The sequence below is a fragment of the Vipera ursinii genome (assembly GCF_947247035.1).
Source record: "Vipera ursinii genome assembly, chromosome: Z".
NCBI lineage: Eukaryota > Metazoa > Chordata > Lepidosauria > Squamata > Viperidae > Vipera > Vipera ursinii.
In genome coordinates, this window is record NC_139517.1 from 28,934,721 (window position 1) to 28,957,902 (window position 23,182).

Consider the following 23,182-nt stretch of genomic DNA (forward strand, 5'->3'; position numbering starts at 1 on the left):
TAACCAAACACTATCTTGTAGCTCCTGGATTCCAGAAAGGTCTCTGTTTGTAAAAGGTAACGAGAAGTAGCAGACCAAAAAAAGCCCACAACAACACTAAACAACCTATGACCTGTAAGGTAAATCCTTTCAAAGATATTTACTTAAAGAGAAAAACAGAATGAACACAGATAGGTAAAAAAGCAGTGGAGTGGGAGGAGCTTCTGACTTCCTGCTGACTTCCCCATTGACATTGCTTATTGGAAGCTGATAGAAATCATTCCACAGCTCACCCATGAAACTACTTGTTGGCAGAAGTGGAACGAAGAGAGCCATTGACCAGCTTTGTTCTCCATCCAGGATATCTCCATGGGAGGGTGACTGAGGTGCAGCATTGGTCAGGAAGGTGCATAGGTGTGCACAAGAAGTGCTGCAGAGGCGGGAAAGGTCTATGGAGCTGGGCAAGTGGCTGGCACAATGCAAGTGCAGAGGGGCTGGGGAGGCTATGTGGTTGAGAGAGCTAGAACAATTTTCAGTCTTTTCTGTCAGCTTTTCCATTGCCAACACCCCCTGCCAGCTTCCCATAAGTAAAGATTTTGCTTGTGGGTAGTTCGTAGGGAGCATCAGCAATCATTATTGAGTTTACACTTCCTACTGGCTTATCCATTGACTTGTGGGAAGTTGGCAAGGAACACTGTAATGACAACCAGTTAACTATGATTGATCACAACAGCACAGTGGTGCTGAAGGACCTACAGCTTTCTTAACTTTCATTACCAAGAAGTAATATGTCTCAGCATTTGGTACGTTAGCCCCTTTAAGGCATAATGATTCAATAATTGTTGCCCTATGTTGCAGTTGAAGGTTACAAATAGGCTAGTAGACAGAGTTTTAGTGGTATATAGATAGAATGGATAAGCTCTTACACACTTACATGGCTACCCACAAATGCCTTTTGTGCTTCATAAAGAGCTTATTTTTGTCTCTTGTTTTATAACCTAAAAGTGCAGGACACTGACCTCACTTGTTTTCATCAATTTGTCATGGAATATTTTAACAGTTCAGAGGACATTTTTGGAGACAGATATAATTGTTCTCTTGGCAGTTCTTGATCATAGAAGTTATGTCCTGATTCTTGGTACTTTTAAACAGACATACTTTGATTTTTCTCTTAGTCTCTAGCATATCATTGTTTTAGTCCACCCTAGCATGATGTTACACTTCTGTATAGCTGTGCTTTCCAGTGGACTGTATGTGCTTCATTAGTCTCAGTATTCATTCAGTAGGTTGTTACGGTTATTAGGCATTACTAGAATGGGTAATTTGCTATAGCCAAGTCTGCAAACAGATTATATTTCATTCAAAAATGGATTCTCTCCAGTTCAATTACTCCATATTTTTTGTCTATCCAAAATACCCTACCAACAATACGTGGTTATTTTATTTAAGTGCAGTTTTGTTTTGGAATGGGCTGACAGGCAACAGTTGCCTACAGCAGTGGCCCCCAACCTTTTGGGCACCAGGGATTGGTTTTGTGAACAGAGATTTTTCCATGGAGCAGAGGGTGGCATGGTTTTGCATGCCGCCTGCATCCCGTGGGCAGGGCTTCGCTTGTTTGCGTGGCCTGTTTTTGGTATGCCGTGGCCCAGTGTCGATCCACAGACTGGGGGTTGGGAAGCCCTGGCCACAGAATATAGTGGAGAATGTGTGGAAAGTGCTTCTGTACTACCTCATGGAATCTGGTTTTGATAGTTTTGTCTTATCTACCTTGTCAAGATATGAAGAAACTTCACCTAGAACTGAGTGATAAATCCTTGAGGTTAGCGGGTCTCTTTGCTCTTCTCTAGTAGGTGACTATCTGAAGCACCTGCCGAGAAGGCACCTTGATCAAGCACACTTGTACTCTACTACCACTCTACTACCCATATAGAGCTAAATATTATGTTTCTGATTGACATATGTAATATGCCATGCTTTGGGAACCTCACGGGGCACTTAAGAATATGACTTGTTGGACAGGAAATACCTGGTTCACAATGATGGTCTTTCTCGCTGAATGACCATAGGCGAATCACTGTTACTTTAACCTCTTCCATCCTTCACTGCTATGTGTAATGCAAAGAAAACAATGTTGACTGTTACAAAGCTGCTGAACAGGATTACCAGAAATATCATGTTCTGAAATTGGGAACATATCACGTGTGGAGAACTTTGAGTTTTCAATTAGATGACCTTAGGTTTTTTCCTAACACCACTTAAAATTTCATCTCCAAATTTCTACTTTGACTCACTTCTTCCAGTAAGAAAAAAAAGATCTGTTCCTTACAGCAGAGGTCACTGGACGTTGCTTGGATACTATAAATCAAACATCCCCCCAATAAATACTAGAAGTAGTGAAATACTATCATCTTTAGTAGTGAAATACTATCATTTTTTCCCAAATATTCTTAGAAATGGGTAGGACAATTACCGGTATGTTTAAATTTCTGTTGCTAAGCAATACAACTGTTAAGTGAGATTTGCACTATTTTACAACCTTTCTTGCCAAGTTCTTAAGTGAATCACTGAAGTTACATTAGTAACAGAGTTGTTAACGAGAAACTGGCTTCCCCAATGACTGTGCTCATCAGAAGATTGCAAAAGGTAGTCACATGATCCTGGGAGGATGCACAAGTACATGCCAGTTGCCAAGTGCCCAAATTTTATCACGTGACAATAGGAATGTTGCAATGGTCATAAATGTGAAAACTGATCATAAGATTTTTCAGTGCCATTGTAAATTCAAGCTGTCACTAAATGGTTGTAATTAGAGGATTCCCTGTATTAGCATTTGTCCTAGAAATACATACCAGTTTTGATTTTCACTGTCTCAACGCTTCAGAGGGAAAACAAATCCCTCACTAGTCTTATCTTTTTCTGTAAGCAGGTCAGAGGTATCCTCAACTTAAAATTATTTGCTTAGTGACTGTTCAGAGTTATAATGGCACTGGAAAAAGTGACATGTCCATATTTCACATTTTATGACCATTACAGCATCCCCATGGTCATGTGATCAAAATTTGGACACTTGGCAACTGGCATGTATTTATGATGGTTGCAGTGCCCGACATCATGTGCTCAACTTTTAAGACTTTCTGACAAGCAAAATCATTGGAGAAGCCAGATTGACTTTAAGAAGTTTGTTACTAATTTAAGACTGCAGTGATTCACTTAACAACTGTGGCACAAAAGATTGTAAAATGAGGCAAAGCTCACTTAACAATTGTCTCACTTAGCAACAGAAATTGGACTTAATTGTGGCTAACCTGAACTCAATGCCTGAATATGGCATTTGACACTTTCACTGAGCCATCTCCTTGCCTTTATGTATTCATATTATATATTACAAACAAATTGCTGAACTGGAAAGTTAAACCAAAAGCTTTGATTTTTCCCCTTCCTTGCTTGCCACCAATGATGAAACTGCTGCTGTGCTGACTGAGAACCTGAAGGAATGGTGACTTGATACTGTTGTGAACTGCACAGAAGAACACGTAGTTTATTGTAAATAAGCTTAATAGCCAAAACCTTGAGTAATAACATTGGCATGCAGGAATTAAAGCTCTGTGATTTAGCCTATCAGGGTAATAGTAGCCTTGACCGTGTCTGCTGCACATGCTATGCTGTGGGTATCAGTTCATTCATAACTTATTTATTGTATACTCCTTGTGTTTATGTATGAGCGAGTAAAACAGTTGATCACTTGTTTTGTTTCTGTGGCATGTGTGAGTTTGTATGTGCACGCAGTGTCTAAAATAAACTTGTAGGAGAAAAGCATAGATTCATTTTTTTCTAGGTGTCTAATCCCTATTGTGTAGTGTGCTTGTGAAATGGGTAAATGTTCTCTCTGTATTTAATCCTTTGACTCTACAGTCTGTATATTAGCTATAACCTGACTTGGACTCACTGTCTTGAACTGTCTGCTCTGCATTTGATAAAAACAGTTTTTCTCTTTTGCCTTAGATTCTCTGATTTTATCAAGGACTGTTTTCAGCCGATCAGTGAATCCATGAGAGAAAATTCAAACTGAGGTAAAATAGTCAGATATATAAACAGCATCTGTAAGGAATGAAAAGACTTGTGGCTAGTTAGCCAAATATACTGTGATAGAAAGGTGCTGACTGGCAATGTTGTGTTCATGTTGAAAGGAGCATGTAATAACAACCTATCATTGTTTCTCTACAAATGTGATGGTGAGCAAGATTAAATAAACTGTTTTGAAATGGGCTCATTCTATATTGTCTGTTAACTTCTTTTGCAGTACAGGTTGATCCTGACCAGTTGTTCTTTTTCTGTTAGGCTAAGAAATGGAATATTAATCTTTCCTTTCCCCCCTTTTTTTTCCCTCCAAGGGCTCCCAAGAAGGATTTCCTTTTGTCTTCAAGGGATGTCCCTACAGAATTGGCTAAACAGCATTTGACCTTTCTAACTACCAATCCCCATCCTTAAGTGAAGGCTACCTTAGATCCAGCTCTGAAAACTACGACCTTCTCCTTCCTGATTTGTCATCAATCAGCCACTTACTAAGAAGGAAAACATGAGTTCCAAGAATGAATCAGGTAAGTAAAAATCAGGCAAAAGTGACTGAAAAAGTAAGGCAGCTAGGTAGTTTTCTTGGGTTTTGTCAGTTTGGAACAAGGAGATGTATGGCTTTGGGCTGGTGAAGATGTGGCTATTTCTGATTCTGTTAATGAAAGTCAGAGATTCACTTGGGAATTTGCATCTCTTTATACTTTGCAGTAATTTAATTGATAATGTATTTCAAACTATCTATTGTTGCTACAGTTCACCGAGGAGTAACTACTGCAATCTCTCCTTGGTTTGTTATAATTAGTAAGAGAGATTGAAAGTTTCTAAGCAAGCCCTTTACATACATGCGCGCATGCACACACACACACACACACACACACACACACACACACATATTGACATGCAATCCAGGAAAAAAATTAAATACACCAATGATTTTTTTCAGAATAATTCAAAGTAATCTCTTGTGGTTAAGTATGAATGATACATTTGTGCTACAAATGCGTATATTAGTGGTGAATCAGAGGTAAACTGCTGATGTGGAAACAGCCTCATGATACTGGAGTGCAGGCAGTCCTTGGCTTATGACTACAATTGGGATCAGACTTTCTGTTGCTAAGCAAGATAGTTGTTAAGTAAGTCATGCCTGACTTTACAAGGTTTTTGGTCAAGCTTGCTTGTTAAGCAAATCACTATAAGTGAATGTATTTATTTATTTATTTATTATTGGGACTTGTATGCCGCCCTATCTCCCGAAGGACTCAGGGCGGCTAACAACAATAACATACAATAAATACAGAAGTTAAAATAAAAATTAAAATTTTAAGTCCCCTCTACAATAAATTAAAATTAAAATTAAAATAAATTAAAAATTAGAGTTAAAAATTAAAAACATAATTACATGGTCATTAAGTGAATCTGGCTTCCCCCATTGATTTTGCTTGTCGGAAGCCAGTTGTGAAGGTTACAAGGCAAACACATGACCCTAACATGACTGCTACCCATTGTAAATAAACACTGGTTGCCACATGACACTGGGGACTGCTGTGATGGTTGTAAGTATGAGTATCCATTGTAAGTCACTTTTTTCAGTGCAGTTTTAATTCTGAATAGTAGATAAATAATGGTTGTAAGTTGAGAACTACCTGTATGGTGAAGAGTAAAGAAAAGTGTTACTTCTGTGTCTGCTTGACTCCCACTACATTGTATATCATATACAATATATAGAACAAGATTGCAGTTGCCTTACCTTGCATAAAACATTTTGCTAATTCAGTGCCCCCTGGAGATGCTGGGGAGATTCATGGCTGTTTGGGAAGCATGGCTGTTTGGGAAATTATGGTCCTAATAAATTTGGTTGAGATCATTTGGGGAAGGCTGTCTGATTTTTACGTGCATTTTGTTTTCATTTCTCATTTCCTAATTGCTTTTCAGTTTTAGATAAAACCATCCTTTCCCATATACATTCTTTATAATATGCTATCACTATTTGTGGAAGAGAATTGCATCTGATGATTGAGTGAATCTCTCAAGCTTACAGCACTTGTGTATTTTAACACTTTTTGAAATTGTTGAGATGCAGAGTAAAGCTTTTTCAGAATTGTAGAGATGGACAGATTTATATGGAATAAGTTGCTCTTTAGGCATCCCATCCTCTAACTGTTTTTCTCATACCAGCACTTTGAATTTAATCTGAAAAAAATATTAGTGATCATTCCTCTTGTCCTGTATAAATATGTACAGTACTTGCTTATTTGGACATCTGTCATGATCTCATTTTGGGTATTCCAACTATGAAATGACATTTTTCTACTTTTATATTGATTTTTAAATTGGTTTTGCCCTGTATGCAAATGATATACTTTCGGAATGGACGTGGATGTATTAAATATTTGATTGACTTATAACTTGTTGAATCTTTCCCAAGAAGATTAAAGTTTCCTTCCTTCCTTCCTTCCTTCCTTCCTTCCTTCCTTCCTTCCTTCCTTCCTTCCTTCCTTCCTTCCTTCCTTCCTTCCCTTTATTAATTTTATAAATAACTCAAGATGACAAATATACCTAATATTCCTTTCTCCTATTTTTCCCATCACAACAACCATGTGAAGTGAGTTGGGCGGAAAAAAGAGTGACTGGCCCAAAGTCACTCAGCTGACTTTAATGCCTAAAGGTGGGATTTGGACTCACAAAGTCTGATGTTTTCTATCCTAATCCCTTAACCACCAAGTTAATCTACTTCTTTATGCTTTCTTAGCTCAGTGTGCTTTATCTTCTGGAAGTGACAGAAGATATATATCTTCATGAGACAGACTAATGTAATCTAGCTCTTGATGGCTTTTCTAATTGGGGAACTCTGTAACAATACATAACAAAGCTTGCTATTTGCTTTTAGTGTACAGTTCTTAGTCAAACATGAATTGCAAATAGTCCTGTTTGGGGAAAAGAAGAAATACTTTTGGACACCACATGGGAAGAATTTTGTAGGGTGAGGAATCTACTTAAATTTCATGCATTATTTGCAAGTAATTAATATAATTTTCCTGTAGAAAAAGAACAAAAAGAAGTGTTCTCTCAAATTTTTTATTCAGAAGAAAATAGTGCTATTCCTAAAGAGTGTATTGTGTTCAAAATCCATTGTGTGAGAATAAAGGAATGCAGCTTTGCTAATAAAATACTTTTTTTAGTATTCTTTTTATGTTCATGCATAATTTTAAATATCCACAAGATTGTTTCCAAATTTGTGAAGCAAGACGAAAAGGTGAGTTTAAAACTGTGTTATAAAAGTGCTAAAAGCATTAAAAGATATACCCAATTAAACATGGTTAAATGAAGAATTAGTAGAGAAACATTTGGAAAAAAGCAACCATATTTAGAATTCTGCATGCTGTATTTTGAAAAGAGCATAAAAGTGAAAATAATCCATCAAAATGTGCTGTAATCAGAGGGATATGTCTGTTTCTTTGATGGAGTACCTGGTTTGAATACTGTATAAATAAAATAAGTTGTTTAAATTTCATTGAACTTTAGGTAAACTGATCTTTCCTGTTGTTTTTGACTTCAAACTGTCAATGGCTATGCTAGTTAGAGATTACTGGAATCAAACATGTCTGAAGAAATTGGAGAAAGCCATTCTAGACAGAAACTGCTCATCTATTGTCAACCTCATAAGATTTTTTTTTAACTTGGCAAAAAGGTAGAGCAATTCCTGATCCTAGATCCTAAATCTTAACGTATATGGATAGTTTAAAAAGTCAATATGGCAGCCATAATGATGTCATCAGAGCTTTGCAATATACATAAAAATAGGTGAAGCTTCAATTGCACCATCATGGTGGCTATCTTGACATTTTTGACCATACCCCACAGTAATCCCTGATTATATATTAAGGTGTTTTTTTTAAAGATGGGATACAGATATTTGGGTAGGGGATTGGACAGATAAACTGGAAATGCAAGCTCCCTAAGCTGGCAAGGAAATGAAGAAAATAAATGAATTTTGGCTGATAACAGAATTACCCAGCTCCAAAGTACCTGCTTCAAATAATTGAAGGTCAAGGGCTATGGCTGGGGAAATGGTAGCTGCTCTGTCTGAGGAGAAAGAATATGGAGTTGTCTGTCAGGATATAGCCCAACATGAGTTAGTGAAAAATAGAAATTGATAGAATGAAACTGAACAGCTTCATGATAGCATCATTCCTAGATAGTCTTGCTCTTATACTAGAGTTGGAAAAAATACAGAAAGAAGAACTGGTAGTGCTAAAATAGGGAAAGAGCTACTTGGAACCCCTATAGAACATTTAAATTTTACAATGTAAGGAGAGTTTCTGAAAGCTGATAAAGGCATGTACAATTACACATGTAATTGAATTATCATTATTATTTATTTCAATTGTGGGTTGAAAGGACTATTCTAAATTCCCTGGTCATTGATAAAATGTTCCATATAGTTTGCACATTTACTGCATATACAGTTATGGCCGAAATTGTTGGCACCCCAGAAATTTTTCCAGAAAATCAAGTATTTCTCACAGAAAAATATTGCAGGAACACATGTTTTGCTATACACAGGTTTATTCCCTTTGTGTGTATTGGAACACAACAAAAAAAGGGAGGAAAAAAAGCAAATTGGACATAATGTCAAACAAAACTCCAAAAACGGGCTGGACAAAATTATTGGCACCCTTAACTTAATATTTGATTGCACACCCTTTGGAAAAAATAACTGAAATCAGTCGCTTCCTATAACCATCAATAAGCTTCTTACACTTCTCACCCGGAATTTTGGACCACTTCCTTTGCAAACTGCTCCAGGTCTCTCTTATTGGAAGGGCGCCTTTTCCCAGCAGCAATTTTAAGATCTCTCCACAGGTGTTCAATGGGATTCAGATCTGGACTCATTGCTGGCCACTTCAGAACTCTCCAGCGCTTTCTTGCCATCCATTTCTGGGTGCTTTTTGACGTATGTTTGGGGTCATTGTCCTGCTGGAAGACCCAAGATCTCGGACGCAAACCCAGCTTTCTGACACTGGGCTCTACAGTGCGACCCAAAATCCTTTGGTAATCCTCAGATTTCATGATGCCTTGCACACATTCAAGGCACCCAGAGGCAGCAAAACAACCCCAAAACATCATTGAACCTCCACCATATTTCACTGTAGGTACTGTGTTCTTTTCTTTGTAGGCCTCATTTTGTTTTCGGTAAACAGTAGAATGATGCGCTTTACCAAAAAGCTCTATCTTGGTCTCATCTGTCCACAAGACGTTTTCCCAGAAGGATTTTGGCTTACTCAAGTACATTTTGGCAAACTAATCTTGCTTTTTTATGTCTCTGTGTCAGCAGTGGGGTCCTCCTGGGTCTCCTGCCATAGCGTTTCATTTCATTTAAATGTCGACGGATAGTTCGCGCTGACACTGATGCTCCCTGAGCCTGCAGGACAGCTTGCATTCCTTTGGAACTTGTTTGGGGCTGCTTATCCACCATCCGGACTATCCTGCGTTGCAACCTTTCATCAATTTCTCTCTTCCGTCCATGACCAGGGAGATTAGCTACAGTGCCATGGGTTGCAAACTTCTTGATAATGTTGCGCACTGTGGACAAAGGCTAATCTAGATCTCTGGAGATGGACTTGTAACCTTGAGATTGTTGATATTTGTCCACAATTTTGGTTCTCAAGTCCTCAGACAGTTCTCTTCTCCTCTTTCTGTTGTCCATGCTTAGTGTGGCACACACAGACACACAATGCAAAGACTAAGTGAACTTCTCTCCTTTTTATCTGCTTTAAGGTGTGATTTTTATATTGCCCACACCTGTTACTTGCCCCAGGTGAGTTTAAAGGAGCATCACATGCTTGAAACAATCTTGTTTATCTACAATTTTGAAAGGGTGCCAATAATTTTGTCCAGCCCATTTTTGGAGTTTTGTTTGACATTATGTCCAATTTGCTTTTTTTCCTCCCTTTTTTGTTTTGTTCCAATACACACAAAGGGAATAAACATGTGTATAGTAAAACATGTGTTCCTGCAGTACTTTTCTGTGAGAAATACTTGATTTTCTGGAAAAATTTCTGGGGTGCCAACAATTTCGGCCATGACTGTATTTATTTAATGTCTGTTATTACAGACGTTTGGACTCTTTAGAGGCAACTCCTGAAAACTGACTGTTGGATATACAATGTGACTAATAGTTGGGGATAGCTTTAGCTTATTACTGCATTCCAAAATTCAGTTCAGAAGGTCCATGTTTGGACTATGTGATTTTTGAGCTAATAAGACAAGGAGAACTATACAAGAATGAGCTTAATGTCCCTGATAAATGAGGTGGTGGTCACTGACCTCGAGCCAGACATCCTAGAATGTGAAATGAAGTGGGCCTTAGAAAAGCTGAGCAACAACAAAGCTAGTGGAGGTGACAATATTCCAGCTGAGCTATTCAAAATCTTAAAAGACGATGCAGTAAAAGTGCTACACTCAATTTGCCAGCAAATTTGGAAAACTCAACAGTGGCCACAGGATTGGAAAAGATCAGTTTACATTCCAATTCCAAAGAAAGGCAGTGCCAAAGAATGTTCTAACTATCGCACCATTGCACTCATTTCTCATGCTAGTAAAGTTATGCTTAAAATCCTACAAGCTAGACTTCAGCAGTATGTGGATCGAGAACTACCAGAAGTACAGGCAGGATTTTGAAGAGGCAGAGGAACTAGAGATCAAATTGCCAACATACGCTGGATCATGGAGAAAGCTAGAGAGTTCCAGAAAAACATCTACTTCTGCTTTATTGACTATGCTAAAGCCTTTGATTGTGTGGATCATAACAAACTGTGGCAAGTCCTTAAAGAGATGGGTGTACCAGACCATCTTATTTGTGTCTTGAGAAACCTATATGTGGGCCAAGAAGCAACAGTGAGAACTGGACACGGAACCACTGATTGGTTCAAAATTGGGAAAGGAGTCCGGCAAGGCTGTATACTGTCACCTTGCCTATTTAACTTATATGCAGAGCACATCATGAGAAAGGCAGGGCTAGATGAATCAAAAGTTGGAATAAAGATTGCTGGAAGAAATATCAACAACCTAAGATATGCAGATGATACCACTCTAATGGCAGAAAGTGAAGAGGAACTGAAGAGTCTCTTGTTGCGAGTGAAGAAGGAGAGTGCAAAACTTGGGTTGAAACTAAACATTAAGAAAACCAAGATCATGGCATCCAGCCCTCTCAATTCCTGGCAAATAGATGGGGAAGAAATGGAGGTAGTGACAGATTTTATTTTCCTGGGCTCCAAGATCACTGCAGATGGGGACTGTAGCCAAGAAATTAAAAGACGCTTGCTCCTCGGGAGGAAAGCCATGGCAAATCTAGACAGCACACTAAAAAGCAGAGACATCACCCTGTCAACAAATGTGCGTATAGTCAAGGCTATGGTCTTCCCAGTTGCAATGTATGGCAGTGAAAGTTGGACCATAAAAAAGGCTGAGTGCCAAAGAATTGAGGCCTTTGAACTATGGTGCTGGAGAAGACTCCTACGAGTCCCTTGGACTGCAAGGCGATCAAACCGGTCAGTCCTAGAGGAGATCAACCCTGACTGCTCTTTAGAAGGCCAGATCCTGAAGCTAAAACTCAAATACTTTGGCCACCTAATGAGAAGGAAGGACTCACTGGAGAAGAGCCTAATGCTGGGAAAGATTGAGGGCAATAGAAGAAGGGGACGACAGAGAATGAGGTGGCTGGATGGAGTCACTGAAGCAGTAGGCGTGAGCTTAAATGGACTCCAGAAGATGGTAGAGGACAGGAAAGCCTGGAGGAACATTGTCCATAGGGTCACGATGGGTCGGACATGACTTCGCAACTAACAACAACAACAACAAAAGACAAGGAGGTTAATGGTGGAATAGGAGCAGTTTCCCAAGGGTCTTTTACTTCCATTTCAACCCTTAATTCTTGGGAGGAGAGAGGGAGTGTAATGCCAAAAATTGAGCATTGCTGCTGAATTTCAGCAATTTGATCTTAATTGCTGGTAAACTGCATGTGGTTGCCAGTCTTTGCCTTAAATAACAGAACTTTTGCTGGAAACTATAGAATGCTCACTGGATTATTTCAGCCTTAATCATAGATTGCCATTGACTCCAGACTGTTTTCAACCCACTTGTAGATGCCCTTGTTAATTCTGCTGATTTCCACCTTAATTGCAGAAGTCAATGCTGTGTCCATGATCTGCATTATGCAAAAATATATTTTTAAAGAAAATCTTTTTTACTTTTTATAGTAATTTTTATTAAAAAGTTTAATTACAAAGATAATACACTAATACAAACTATGAAAAATAGGTTAAAAGTACAGAGAAAAATGAAATATGAAAAAGAAAACATAAAAAGAGGAAAAATTATAAAAGAAATGATTTCCCCCTTCAAGATAATTACATACAATTTTAATTTTTTTTATCTTTGACATTTAAATCCAGGATCTCTTCTTTCCATATCTCATCTCTTATGTATAAAGAAATTATAAAACCTCATTATTCATTCCTAATCAGCAAAAGTTCATTAAGAATTACTAGTACAAAAATATTGATTGATTGAATTACTAGTAATATATAGTTTAATCTTCTTGATTAATTCGATCAATTTCATATTCCTTTACTTTAAGCACAGTAATATATTTCTTCAAAATATAAAAATAGCCTTCTCAAATCTTATTTGGTATCTATAAACAAACCTTTAGAGATTCATTTTTTTGTACCTAGTTAAAAAAAACATTAAAAGTTACCAGAAACAACATATTAAGAATCTTGATCTGTAATCCCTTCAAATGGTGTCTCACAAATTCTTTCTTACCATTTTCTCTTTATTTCTTCCCAAAAATTCCTTCACAAATTTAATACGTACCAGAAATAGCAACATCTATATTTGGTGATGACCCAGTGGTTAGAATGTAGTATTGCAGGCTAACTGCCCACAGCCAGGAGTTCGATCCTGACAATTTCAAGGCTAACTCATCCTTCTGAGGTTGGTGAAATGAGGACTCAGATAGTTGGGGGCAACATGCTGACATTTGTAAACTGTCAAAAAATGCTGTAAAATTTTATGGTGTGATGTATAAGTCTAAATACTATTGCTATTTATATTTAAACTTTAATAAACCAACTTTGTACTCCTTTCCTTCTAACATATAGTCTCCCACTTCTCTCTGAAAATAAAACAAAAAATCCTATTTCATCAATTGCTTATTCAGGTTTTGTAGATCTCCAGAGCTCACATTGGGGAAGGAGAACAGGTCACTCCCCCCCTTGGCATCCCTACAGGCCACGTAGCATAGTCCCAGAAGTGGGTGCCATTTTTAGAGTAGCCACAATTCATTGCAGTTTCTTCAAAAATGGAATATGTAACTAGGACTTTGCCATGTATCCTAGAGAAATCAAAGGGTGGAGTGGTCTCCTCTTCTTCCTGAACTTGAGCTCCAGAGAGCTACATAGATAGCTCTGTGGGGACCCAGCAGCTGAGATCCCCCTCATCTCCAAAAGCTTGCAGGACCCAGTGGGATGGGGGGAATGCAGCATTGTCCTTACAGTCAATTATAACGGTGAATCCATCCAAATTTTGTGCATGTTACTATGGGGAAGCTGCAGCAGCTAGAACTTTAAACCAGGCCATAAATAGCTTTAGATGGAGAGTGTCGGTTGTAACATCAATCAGTTGCTAAATGCTAAGTTCCTTGATTTACAACCATTCATTTAGTGAAAATTTACAAAAAGTTACAGTGGCATTGAAAAAAGTGACTTATTACTGTTTTTTATATGACCATTGCAGCATCCCATGGTCACATGATCAAAATTTGGATGCTTGGCAACTGGTTCATATTTATGATGGTTGCTATGTCCTGGGGCCATGTGATCATTTTCTGTCAAGCAAATTCAATCAAGTAAAGCCAGGTTCACGTAACATCTGTGGCAAGAATTCACTTAACAACTGTCATCTTAGCAACATAAATTTTGGGCTCAATTATGGTCATAAGTCAAGGACTACCTGTATCAGACTTGCAAAATTCAGTTAGTGAAGTCTTACCATAAAACAGAATTAGCTCATTTGGTTTTGTTCCTATCTAATCTACCTGGGAAGGCTGATTGGCTGTGCTGAAAGCGAAGCTATTGTTGGTCCACCATTGCTTCCCTGAAAGTCCATTTACAAACAAAATCTTAATTTAAACAATGCATTTATGTTTTCATAAATTGGTGGATAATTTAATTTAGTTTGTTGTCAGAAGCTCTGCATAGCTTTTCATGTTAAGGATTAACAGATCTTTGTGGGGACTTCTTTAAAGCTGAACATCTTGATGAGTTGTACTTCAAAAACTTTCTTGAAAGCCATGCCTACTCCAGAATGTGAGGAAATTGATTGTGGTTCCACCAGCAGCATATGGTTGTGAAAATGCCTGATTAGAAGGATGAGATCCAAGTCACAGAGCTTCACATTCCTGTCCAACCACAAGCTCATTGATTGATCTTGTGCCAGTTCCTTCTTTTCCAGTCAATTTCACAAGATTATTGTATGACAATACAATAATAAAACAATACCATGCAATACAATAAAACAAAACTAAAAAGGGCTAGATGGTGGACTCTTTCTTTAGGTTGTAAATATGAAATCATAGAGCAAAAGCACTTTGAACATGTTCGAAGCTTTCTTTTGTTTCTGATTGTTCAGCAGGCAACCTTCCTGGTTTAAGATTTCAGGCTTCAATCCAAATTGAATTCATCCAATACCTATTTTTCCCTGTTAATTTTGTATGTAGCAGATATAGTATATGCTGGTTTTCTCTTTGAATCAGTTCTTGATGCCCATATTAAAATCTATCAACAAATACCAAGAGGTACAAGATGGCAGTTGAATGGTTTCCATAGCAACACCACATTTCTGTCTAGTTCATTCCCAGTCACAAACATTCCCTCTTTACGAAAGCTAGATCAACTGGAATACAGCCTCTTTTGTTGCTGAGCCCTGCGGATTTAACTGGCATGTCTAGATATGTTCAGGTGAAGTAAGGACTTTCTGTCTGCTTGTTCGGTTTTTTTTTTTCCTTTTAGTCCTTCTCCCTACTATACTTTTGTATTACACATGGTGGTAGAAATAAGCTTCCTATTTTCCTGAAGCTTTTTTTCTTGTGTTTGGAATGTTTCACATAAGCTTACATTGACACTTAAAGATAAAGGTAAAGGTTCCCCCGCACATGCGTGCTAGTCGTTTCCAACTCATTGACACTTACATTAATGCAAAACCAAATTTGTTATTATTATTTGTCTGCATTAGAAAAAGTCGCAAGGAGAGAGGGAACGATGGGTGAGCCTTAGGTTGTGCTAAGTATTTCTACCTAAATCACACTTTTTTTTAAAAAAAAATACTAAAATGTATCAGAATGCTCCAGGGATGGAAAGAGTACATGTCTCTCATTACTAGGTTGGGAGCTGCACTTTGGTGACAGTACACAGGCTTTGCATACAAGAAGTCTGAAGTCCACTGTACACAAGGTTTTCAGATCAAAGGGTCATGGAGAAAGGAATCAAAAAGACTGTTTAAAACTCTAGAAGTTGATGACAAAGTGACTAAAATACTGTAATTTGGCAAGAGCAATGCTATAGGTATTCCTAAAGCAAGAATATTGGAATATTACTGAACTACAACTTGCAGTATTATTCACTAAAGCTTCTGGGAGTTGTAGTGCAGAAAGAGCTAGAATACCTTAGTTATTCTGCTGGAAAGCATAGCTCAAGGCCACAGAATTGTGGGGAAAAGAGCTTGCAAAGAACCTCCCAATGTGTATATGAAATTTAATTTTTATCACTTTTTTTTCAAAAATCCAACTTTTTTCCTTTATTAGTGAGTATTATATTAGTGAATATAGGTGGGAGGGGCATAAGATATACCAGACATGTCAAACACAAGGCCCGGGGGCCGGATCCGGCCCGCGAAGTGGTTTCATGTGGCCCACGATGCCATCCTGGAAACAGTGAGGGAACGGCCCCCACTGCCTTGGCCCTGGCCCAGAGACCCTTCTTCTGCCAGAGACCCTCAGATCTGCCCCACCCCTGCCCAGGCCCCCATAGGCACCCTTGATGCGAACGATGTAAAGCTGGCCACGCCTACCCAGTAGGCCATACGCACTCAGGCCACGCCCACCCAGTAGGCCACGCCCACCCTGGCCATACCCACCCGGCCCCCTGAGGGCAACTGCAATGCTGATGCGGCCCTCAATGAAATGGAGTTTGACACCCCTGAGATATACAGCATTGTGAAGTACCTTTTGATATCTAAATTTCAACTTTTTCATGGATGCTTTAAGACCTTTTGCTATGAATTATTTTCAGTGCTCATGTAGGTGGATGGAAAAGCAAAATTCCTACATGTCTTGCCAAAAGCAACATAAGAAATTTATTCTTTATTCAGCATGCCACATACTGTGGATTGGAGTAAGGGAAGGATGATGAAAAGTATTCCAACCGTTAGAGATCTAATCTTTGGAACGTTACCTTTTATACTAAACATTCAGCAATAAAATTTGTAAGTCAGAGGTTAAGTAAGTCTTTAGTACACTTAAAGTGTTGACATTTTCCTGTGATAATAAATTAAAAAAGCAGCACCAAATTCTCCCCACTCAATTTGATCCAGAGTTGAAACTCACTTAGGATATAGCATATGGGCAATTTGTGCTTCTTAGCAAATCTCAGTATAGTTTAACACCTCCAGAAGCCACTTGTTTCTTGCTGCATAGCTGATCAATCATTTGAGAGAAAAAAATGGTTCTGTGAAGCAGAAAAACAGTTTATTTCAGAATTGCTGGTCAAAAGATGAAATCCCTCCACTCCATTACCAAGACATCTGGACATGGTGAAATATGGGGAGGGAAACAGTAGGACTGTGGTAATTCTGTCTGTTGTCTAATTTTTTTGGTCAATCTCCAGGCTAAATAATTTATAGCATGTGTTGCCCTTTTTCTTTTCCTTCCTTCAGTAGCATATCTGTGTAGTACAGTGAGGAGCACTCTTCTCAACTCCAAATTAATTTGAGCATTCAAGCAAAGGCCTAAAAAACAAATCCATCTTTCTTCTTTTCCTCCATATTGTAAGCTGTTATTGGCTAACTTTGCCTTCCATCTCTTAGGCTACAAAGATATTCTGTAATTATTTTTAAAAGGGGGGGGGGGAAATCCCATCCAACTTCATTGTCAGTGCTTTTTTAATGACCAACTATTTTAGCATTTTGTTTGTTCTAGTTAAAAATACTCCATTTTGTATTTGAGTGGCAAAATTGCTTATCAGGCAAAAATAAAAACATTTGAATTTAACTTTAATTTTGGCAATCTGAGTTTGTTTCATATGATTTCATGAAGAGATCAGTGGTCTTAAAGGAGGTAGGCTGTAATTAATTTCGACTCCTGGGGAATGACAAAAAATTATTGCCTGTCAGCTTCTAGCCAATTCTTTCCCCCAACGTCCAAGAACAAACAAAAAGTAATATTAAGCTTCCTTAATAGAATTATACAATTTTCAAAAAAAGTACTTCACAGCATCGGGGGAATAAACAAAGTGGGTTGTTTTTATTGTTAAGGTAACCATATTGCTAGCAAGGTTGCTTTAGAACACGGGTGTCAAACTCGCCACATCATATGACATGTCGCAACGTATCATGACTCTTTGAATTGCCGGCAATGGAGTGGGCAAGGCTTTGGGTATGGGCCAGCAGTTTGACACCCCTGCTTTAGAAGCTGTTTCTGGTTGTTTCTACTGTATGTATGAGAGTGTGTGCATGTACAACCATTTCATGAAGTGGTTGCTTTAATGATACAAAAAGAGGCACTTCATATGTACTCTCCTGCCTGCAAAGCACTTCTTGCATTGATTATGCACAGACTTCCCTACTAACTTGTAGGGGAAGAAATGGGGAAAAATATTAATATTCTATGGGGCTGGTTATTTAAATGGGAAGTGCAACTTTATAGACAGCTGCAAGCACCACTAGGTGGTGCTGCTCAAATCTGGATGACTATCTGTAAGAGGTGTTTGGGGAGATTTCTCCATGGTGTTTTTGCCCTTCATTTCCCCAGACTTTTCATAATTCACCCACTATTTTCTTACTGTTTTCTGTATACTTCAGTACAGTTTGAGGCAAAAACAATTTATCTAGTGAAAGGGAGAGCAATAAGCAGGTCCTTCTACACTCAAATCATATTTTTTACTGTGTATTGCAGATCTTGTTTTACATAAGAAAGTCAGTGCTGCTGGAGTAGACCAGAAAACCCATCTCTTCTAGCATTCTGTTGGATGTGGTATCCAAACAGATGTTTTGAATCTATAAGCAGGGATTATAATTATCCATAAGCAATAATTGATCTAATGCAGTGTTTCTCAGCCTGGCTAGGGAATTCTGTAAATTGAAGTCCACACATATTAAAGTTGCTAAGGTTAAGAAACACTGATCTAATGTGTTTTCTGCGCAGTAAGGTGGTAAGTATAATGTTATTCTCTAGCACTGCCCTCTTTTAATCTTAGTCTTTCTTCCTTTCTTATTTGTGGTATATTTGTTTGGGCAAATTATCCAAGCTTAAAATTTGCCTTTAAGATGATTTACATTCCTCTAAACTTTCAATGACTCTATGCTAGAGTTATGAATACCGTAACAAAAAAAAAGCTTTATTCGTATTGGACAACCAGGTACAAGCACCCACATCATAGAATCTTATAAGAAAGAAATCTAAAAGAAAGGCAACCCAACATTGGACTCAGAGTTCTCATAGTTTCTCAGCCTGAGGAAAAGTAACAATCAAAACATTTACAGCATGTTTTCTAGATACTGCAAATTATTTGAAGGAGAAGAAAAATCAGATACTTATTCATATTATTTTTAAGGGATCTTTTCCCTTCCCATTTTCTCCTCTCCCTATCCCATCCCATCCTATTCTATATTTATAAGCAATAATAGAGTGGTGACTTTGTTACTAAGCTCAAAAATTCATTTTTCATTTTTTCCTTTCAATATATTTTGAACAGTATGATTACAGTATGATTTACTTGGTGAGTTCTTTTAATGCTGTATTGAGCATTAACTGTACAGCTGTAGTTACTATTGTCCATCTATAAAAACAGATTTGTGGATAATACAGGTAGTTCTCCAGTTATGACCATTAGGGTAAAAGTGATGATGGTTATTAAGCATGATGGCCTTGCTTTATGACCTTCACCCCCTGCTCTTCTAAAATAGTGGATAAATGACTGTGTGGGTCATTAGGTGGAGCTCAGGGATGGGGGAGGCTTTGAGAGTTCTAGCATAGGCCCAGGCCTACCTGCCACAGACCTCCCAAGGCCTCCCACACTCTCTGAGACACCTCGTGTTCTGCTTCCTTCCCCTTAGGGTCCCCTAGCCCTTGAGCCTCTTCCCTACCCACCAAGTCCCTACAGGCTGCCTGCCCCCCCAATCCTCACAGGGCTTGGGCCTTCTCCCCACCCTCAATCACAATCACACAATGCTACCCATTTATCCAGGGGTGAGAGAGATCGGATCCCTGAGCTTAGACTGGTGTATTTCAATGCCAGATCCGTGGTGAACAAAGCTCCCCTCGCTGAGATTTGATCGAGGAGGAATGCGCGGATCTGGCATACATTATGGAAACCTGGTTGGGCCCAGAGGGAGGTGTCCCTCTGACTGATCTTTGCCCTCCAGGTTTCTGTGTGCTACACCAGCCGTGGGGTCAGGGTAGGGGCGGGGGTGTGGCAGTGGTTATACGGGAGACCTTATATCCGCGGGAGACCACTGTCGTACAGATTGGTGGGAGTGAGTCGCTCCTCCTGAGGTGTGGCTCTGGGGTTCAGTTGGGCTTGTTGCTGACATACCTGGTGCCCAGCTGTGTTGCAACGGCCCTGCCTGGGCTTCTTGACACCCTTTCAGGGCTGGTGGTTGAATTCCCCAGACTTATGGTTCTGGGTGATTTCAACCTTCCATCCCTGGGCGGGTCATCAGAGTTAGCTTGGGAGTTCATGGCCTCCATGATGGCCATGGACCTGACCCAGATAATTCAGAGTTTGACCCATGGAGGGGGTCACACTCTCGACCTGGTTTTCCTATCTGGGCAGTGGTTTGATGATCTGGGAGGGGACTCGCCAAATATTGTCCCCCTGTCGTCCGATCATCACCTCTTACGGTTGGTCTTCCAATAGGCTACCCCTCGCTGCTGGGCTGTGGAGCTGACCAGGTGGTTCCGCCCCAGGCGCCTGATGAATTCAGAACGGTTCCAGACGGCGCTTGGGTCTATACCTATCTCCCTCACTCACAGCCCGGTCGATGACTTGGTGGAGGCTTGGAAGAGGGTCGCCACCGAGGCACTTGACCGTGTTGTACCCTTGCGACCCCTGACCCAGCGCAGATCTCGTTGGACTCCATGGTTTTCTGCGGAGCTACGGGAGATGAAGCGTCGGAGACAGAGTCTGGAGAGCTGTTGGAGATCCAGCCGATCTGAATCTGACCGATTGCGACTAAGATCTTTTATTAGGCCTTATCTCGCGGTGATGAGGACGGCAAGGTCTAATCACTTCGCGGCCCTCATCGTGTCCGCAGATAATCACCCGGCATCCCTGTTTAGGGTAACTCGTTCCCTCCTTAATCAGGAGGTGAGGGAGGAGCCCTTACAGGGGTGGGCCGAGGAGTTCAGCCAGCATCTGGCAGACAAAATTGCTCAAATTCGGACCGGGTTGGACGCTGACTGGGCAGAGTCTGATGGGGAGGAATCGAACGGTCTTGAGAGTAGTATTATCTGGACTGAGTTTGATCCTGTGACTCCCGAGGAGGTGGACAGGATTATGGGGAGGCTGAGCTCTACCACCTGTTTATTGGACCCGTGCCCCTCCTGGCTGGTTCCAGGCAGTGATATCTGCCTCTTTGAGTGAGGGTGTCTTTCCTGCCGCCTTGAAGGAGGCGGTGGTGAGACCCCTTCTCAAGAAGCCTGCCCTGGACCCGGCTGTTTTAAATAACTACCGTCCGGTCTCCAACCTTCGCTTTTTGGCGAAGGTTGTTGAGAGTGTGGTGGTGCATCAGCTTCCTCTGTTCCTGGAGGAAACTGATTATCTGGACCCACACCAATCGGGTTTCAGGCCCGGGTACAGCACGGAGACGGCATTGGTCACGCTGATGAATGATCTCTGGCGGGCTCGGGACAGGGGTTGTTCCTCTGTCCTAGTCCTTTTATATCTCTCAGCGGCTTTTGATACCATCGACCATGGTATCCTGCTGCGACGTCTCGGGGGGTTGGGAGTGGGGGGCACTGTTTTACGGTGGTTCTCCTACCTCCTGGGCCATTCGCAGTCAGTGTTGATGGGAGGGCAGAGGTCCACCCCGAGGCCTCTCGTTTGTGGAGCTCCTCAGGGGTCGGTCCTCCCCTCTTGTTCAACATCTATATGAAGCCGCTGGATGAGATCATTCGTGGCTTCGGGGTGGGGTATCATCAGTACGCTGATGATACCCAACTTTTCCTTTCCATCCCGAACCAACTCATTGATGCCCTCGACGTGATGTCCCGTTGCCTGGAGGCGGTTCGGGTCTGGATGGGGAGAAACAGGCTCCGACTCAATCCTGCCAAGACTGAGTGGCTGTGCATACCGGCATCTCGGGAAAACCAGTTTTGTCCATCGTTAACTATGGGGGGTGAGGTGTTACCCCCCGTTGATAGGGCTCGCAACTTGGCCGTCCTCCTGGATTCATGGCTCAGTTTAGAAGATCATATAGGAGCCGTGACCAGGGGGGCTTTTGCCCAGGTTCGCCTGGTGTGCCAGTTGCGACCCTATCTGGACCGAGATGCCCTACGCACAGTCACTCATGCGCTCTTGACCTCCTGTTTAGACTACTTCAACGCTCTCTACATGGGGCTGCCCTTGAGGACCACTCGGAGGCTTCAACTGGTGCAGAATACGGCCGCGCAAGTTGTGATGGGGGCTTCCCGATACTCCCATGTAACACCTCTACTCCGCGAGCTGCATTGGCTTCCGGTTGCCCTTCGGGTGAGATTCAAGGTGCTGGTGATGACCTATAAAGCCTTTAATGGCTTGGGTCCGGGTTCGCTGAGGGAACACCTGCTGCCGGCATCAAGCTCCCTTTGTCCCATGTGCTCCCACAGGGAGGGCCTTCTCAGGATACCGCTGGTTAAGGAATGCCGGCGGGTTATTCCTAGGGGAAGAGCGTTCTCTGTGGGCACGCCTGCCCTCTGGAATGATTTACCCGTGGAACTTAGGACCGCCCCCGATCTGCGTTCATTTCGCCGGGACCTGAATACCTGGTTTTTCGATCTATCAGGCCTGGACTGAAGGGTTTTTAGCTTTTTAAATATTGTTTTAATTGGGCTTAATTAATTTAATGTATTTAATTTATATTATCTTTTATATTGTATTTTATGCTGCCCTGTAAACCGCCCTGAGTCCTTCGGGAATAGGGCGGTATAGAAATTTAATTAAATAAATAAATAAATCTCTTGAAGCTCTTCAGAGGTCAGGGGAAGGAAGGGGAACAGGCTGCTCCTTTGCTAGGCCACATGATGCAATTCCAGAATCCATCATTTTCTGAGCAGCTGCATTGAAAAAATATGTTGGTGGAGCAAAGCAAAGCAGTCCATTGTTGGCTGCACTGTGCACCCCTGGAATCACCACCATTTTCCTATCAGCGACATTTCAGTGTAGCTGCTTTAAAAATGGTGTCTACTAGGATTGGACCATGTGTTCCAGCAACAGAGTGGCTTGTATTACTTCTCTAGGCTGACTCCTGAGCTTTGGGATTCTATGAAAAATGAGTGAAGAGGAGGATATGATGTCCAGTGAGGTGGGAAGAGGCTGAAGGCCTGTGGGGACTCAGTGGGATGGGGGTGGGAGATAGATAGGGTCTGCAGTATCCTTGTAGTAAGAATGAATGGCATCAGGGGTGTTGCAGTGGCCCTTAACTTTGGACCAGTTTATGGGTAGCTTTTTTGGGGGGGGAGGGCTGCTGTAACTTTAAACAGTCACTTACTGACCTGTCATAAGTTGAGGACTATGTGTAAATATTTAAATGGAAAAAAACAAGAGAAAAGTAGCAATCAAACTGAGATTACCTATAGCAATACAGCTTGCATAGATAA

The 23,182-nt window shown here is 40.6% G+C and overlaps 1 protein-coding gene across 2 annotated transcripts in view; it reads left to right on the top strand.

Moving 5' to 3' along the window:
• The window catches only part of HDAC5 (histone deacetylase 5), a 176,944-nt gene that overhangs the window by 3,393 nt on the left and 150,369 nt on the right, over positions 1–23,182 (top strand). Inside the window, exons 2-3 of one of the 2 annotated variants that reach the window (XM_083378653.1) lie at positions 3,982–4,049; positions 4,371–4,577. In XM_083378653.1, coding sequence (XP_083234779.1) covers positions 4,556–4,577 — 22 coding nt within the window. In that variant the 5' untranslated portion in view covers positions 3,982–4,049; positions 4,371–4,555. The remainder of the gene's footprint in view (positions 1–3,981; positions 4,050–4,370; positions 4,578–23,182) is intronic. The other variant, XM_083378654.1, reaches the window with a different exon arrangement.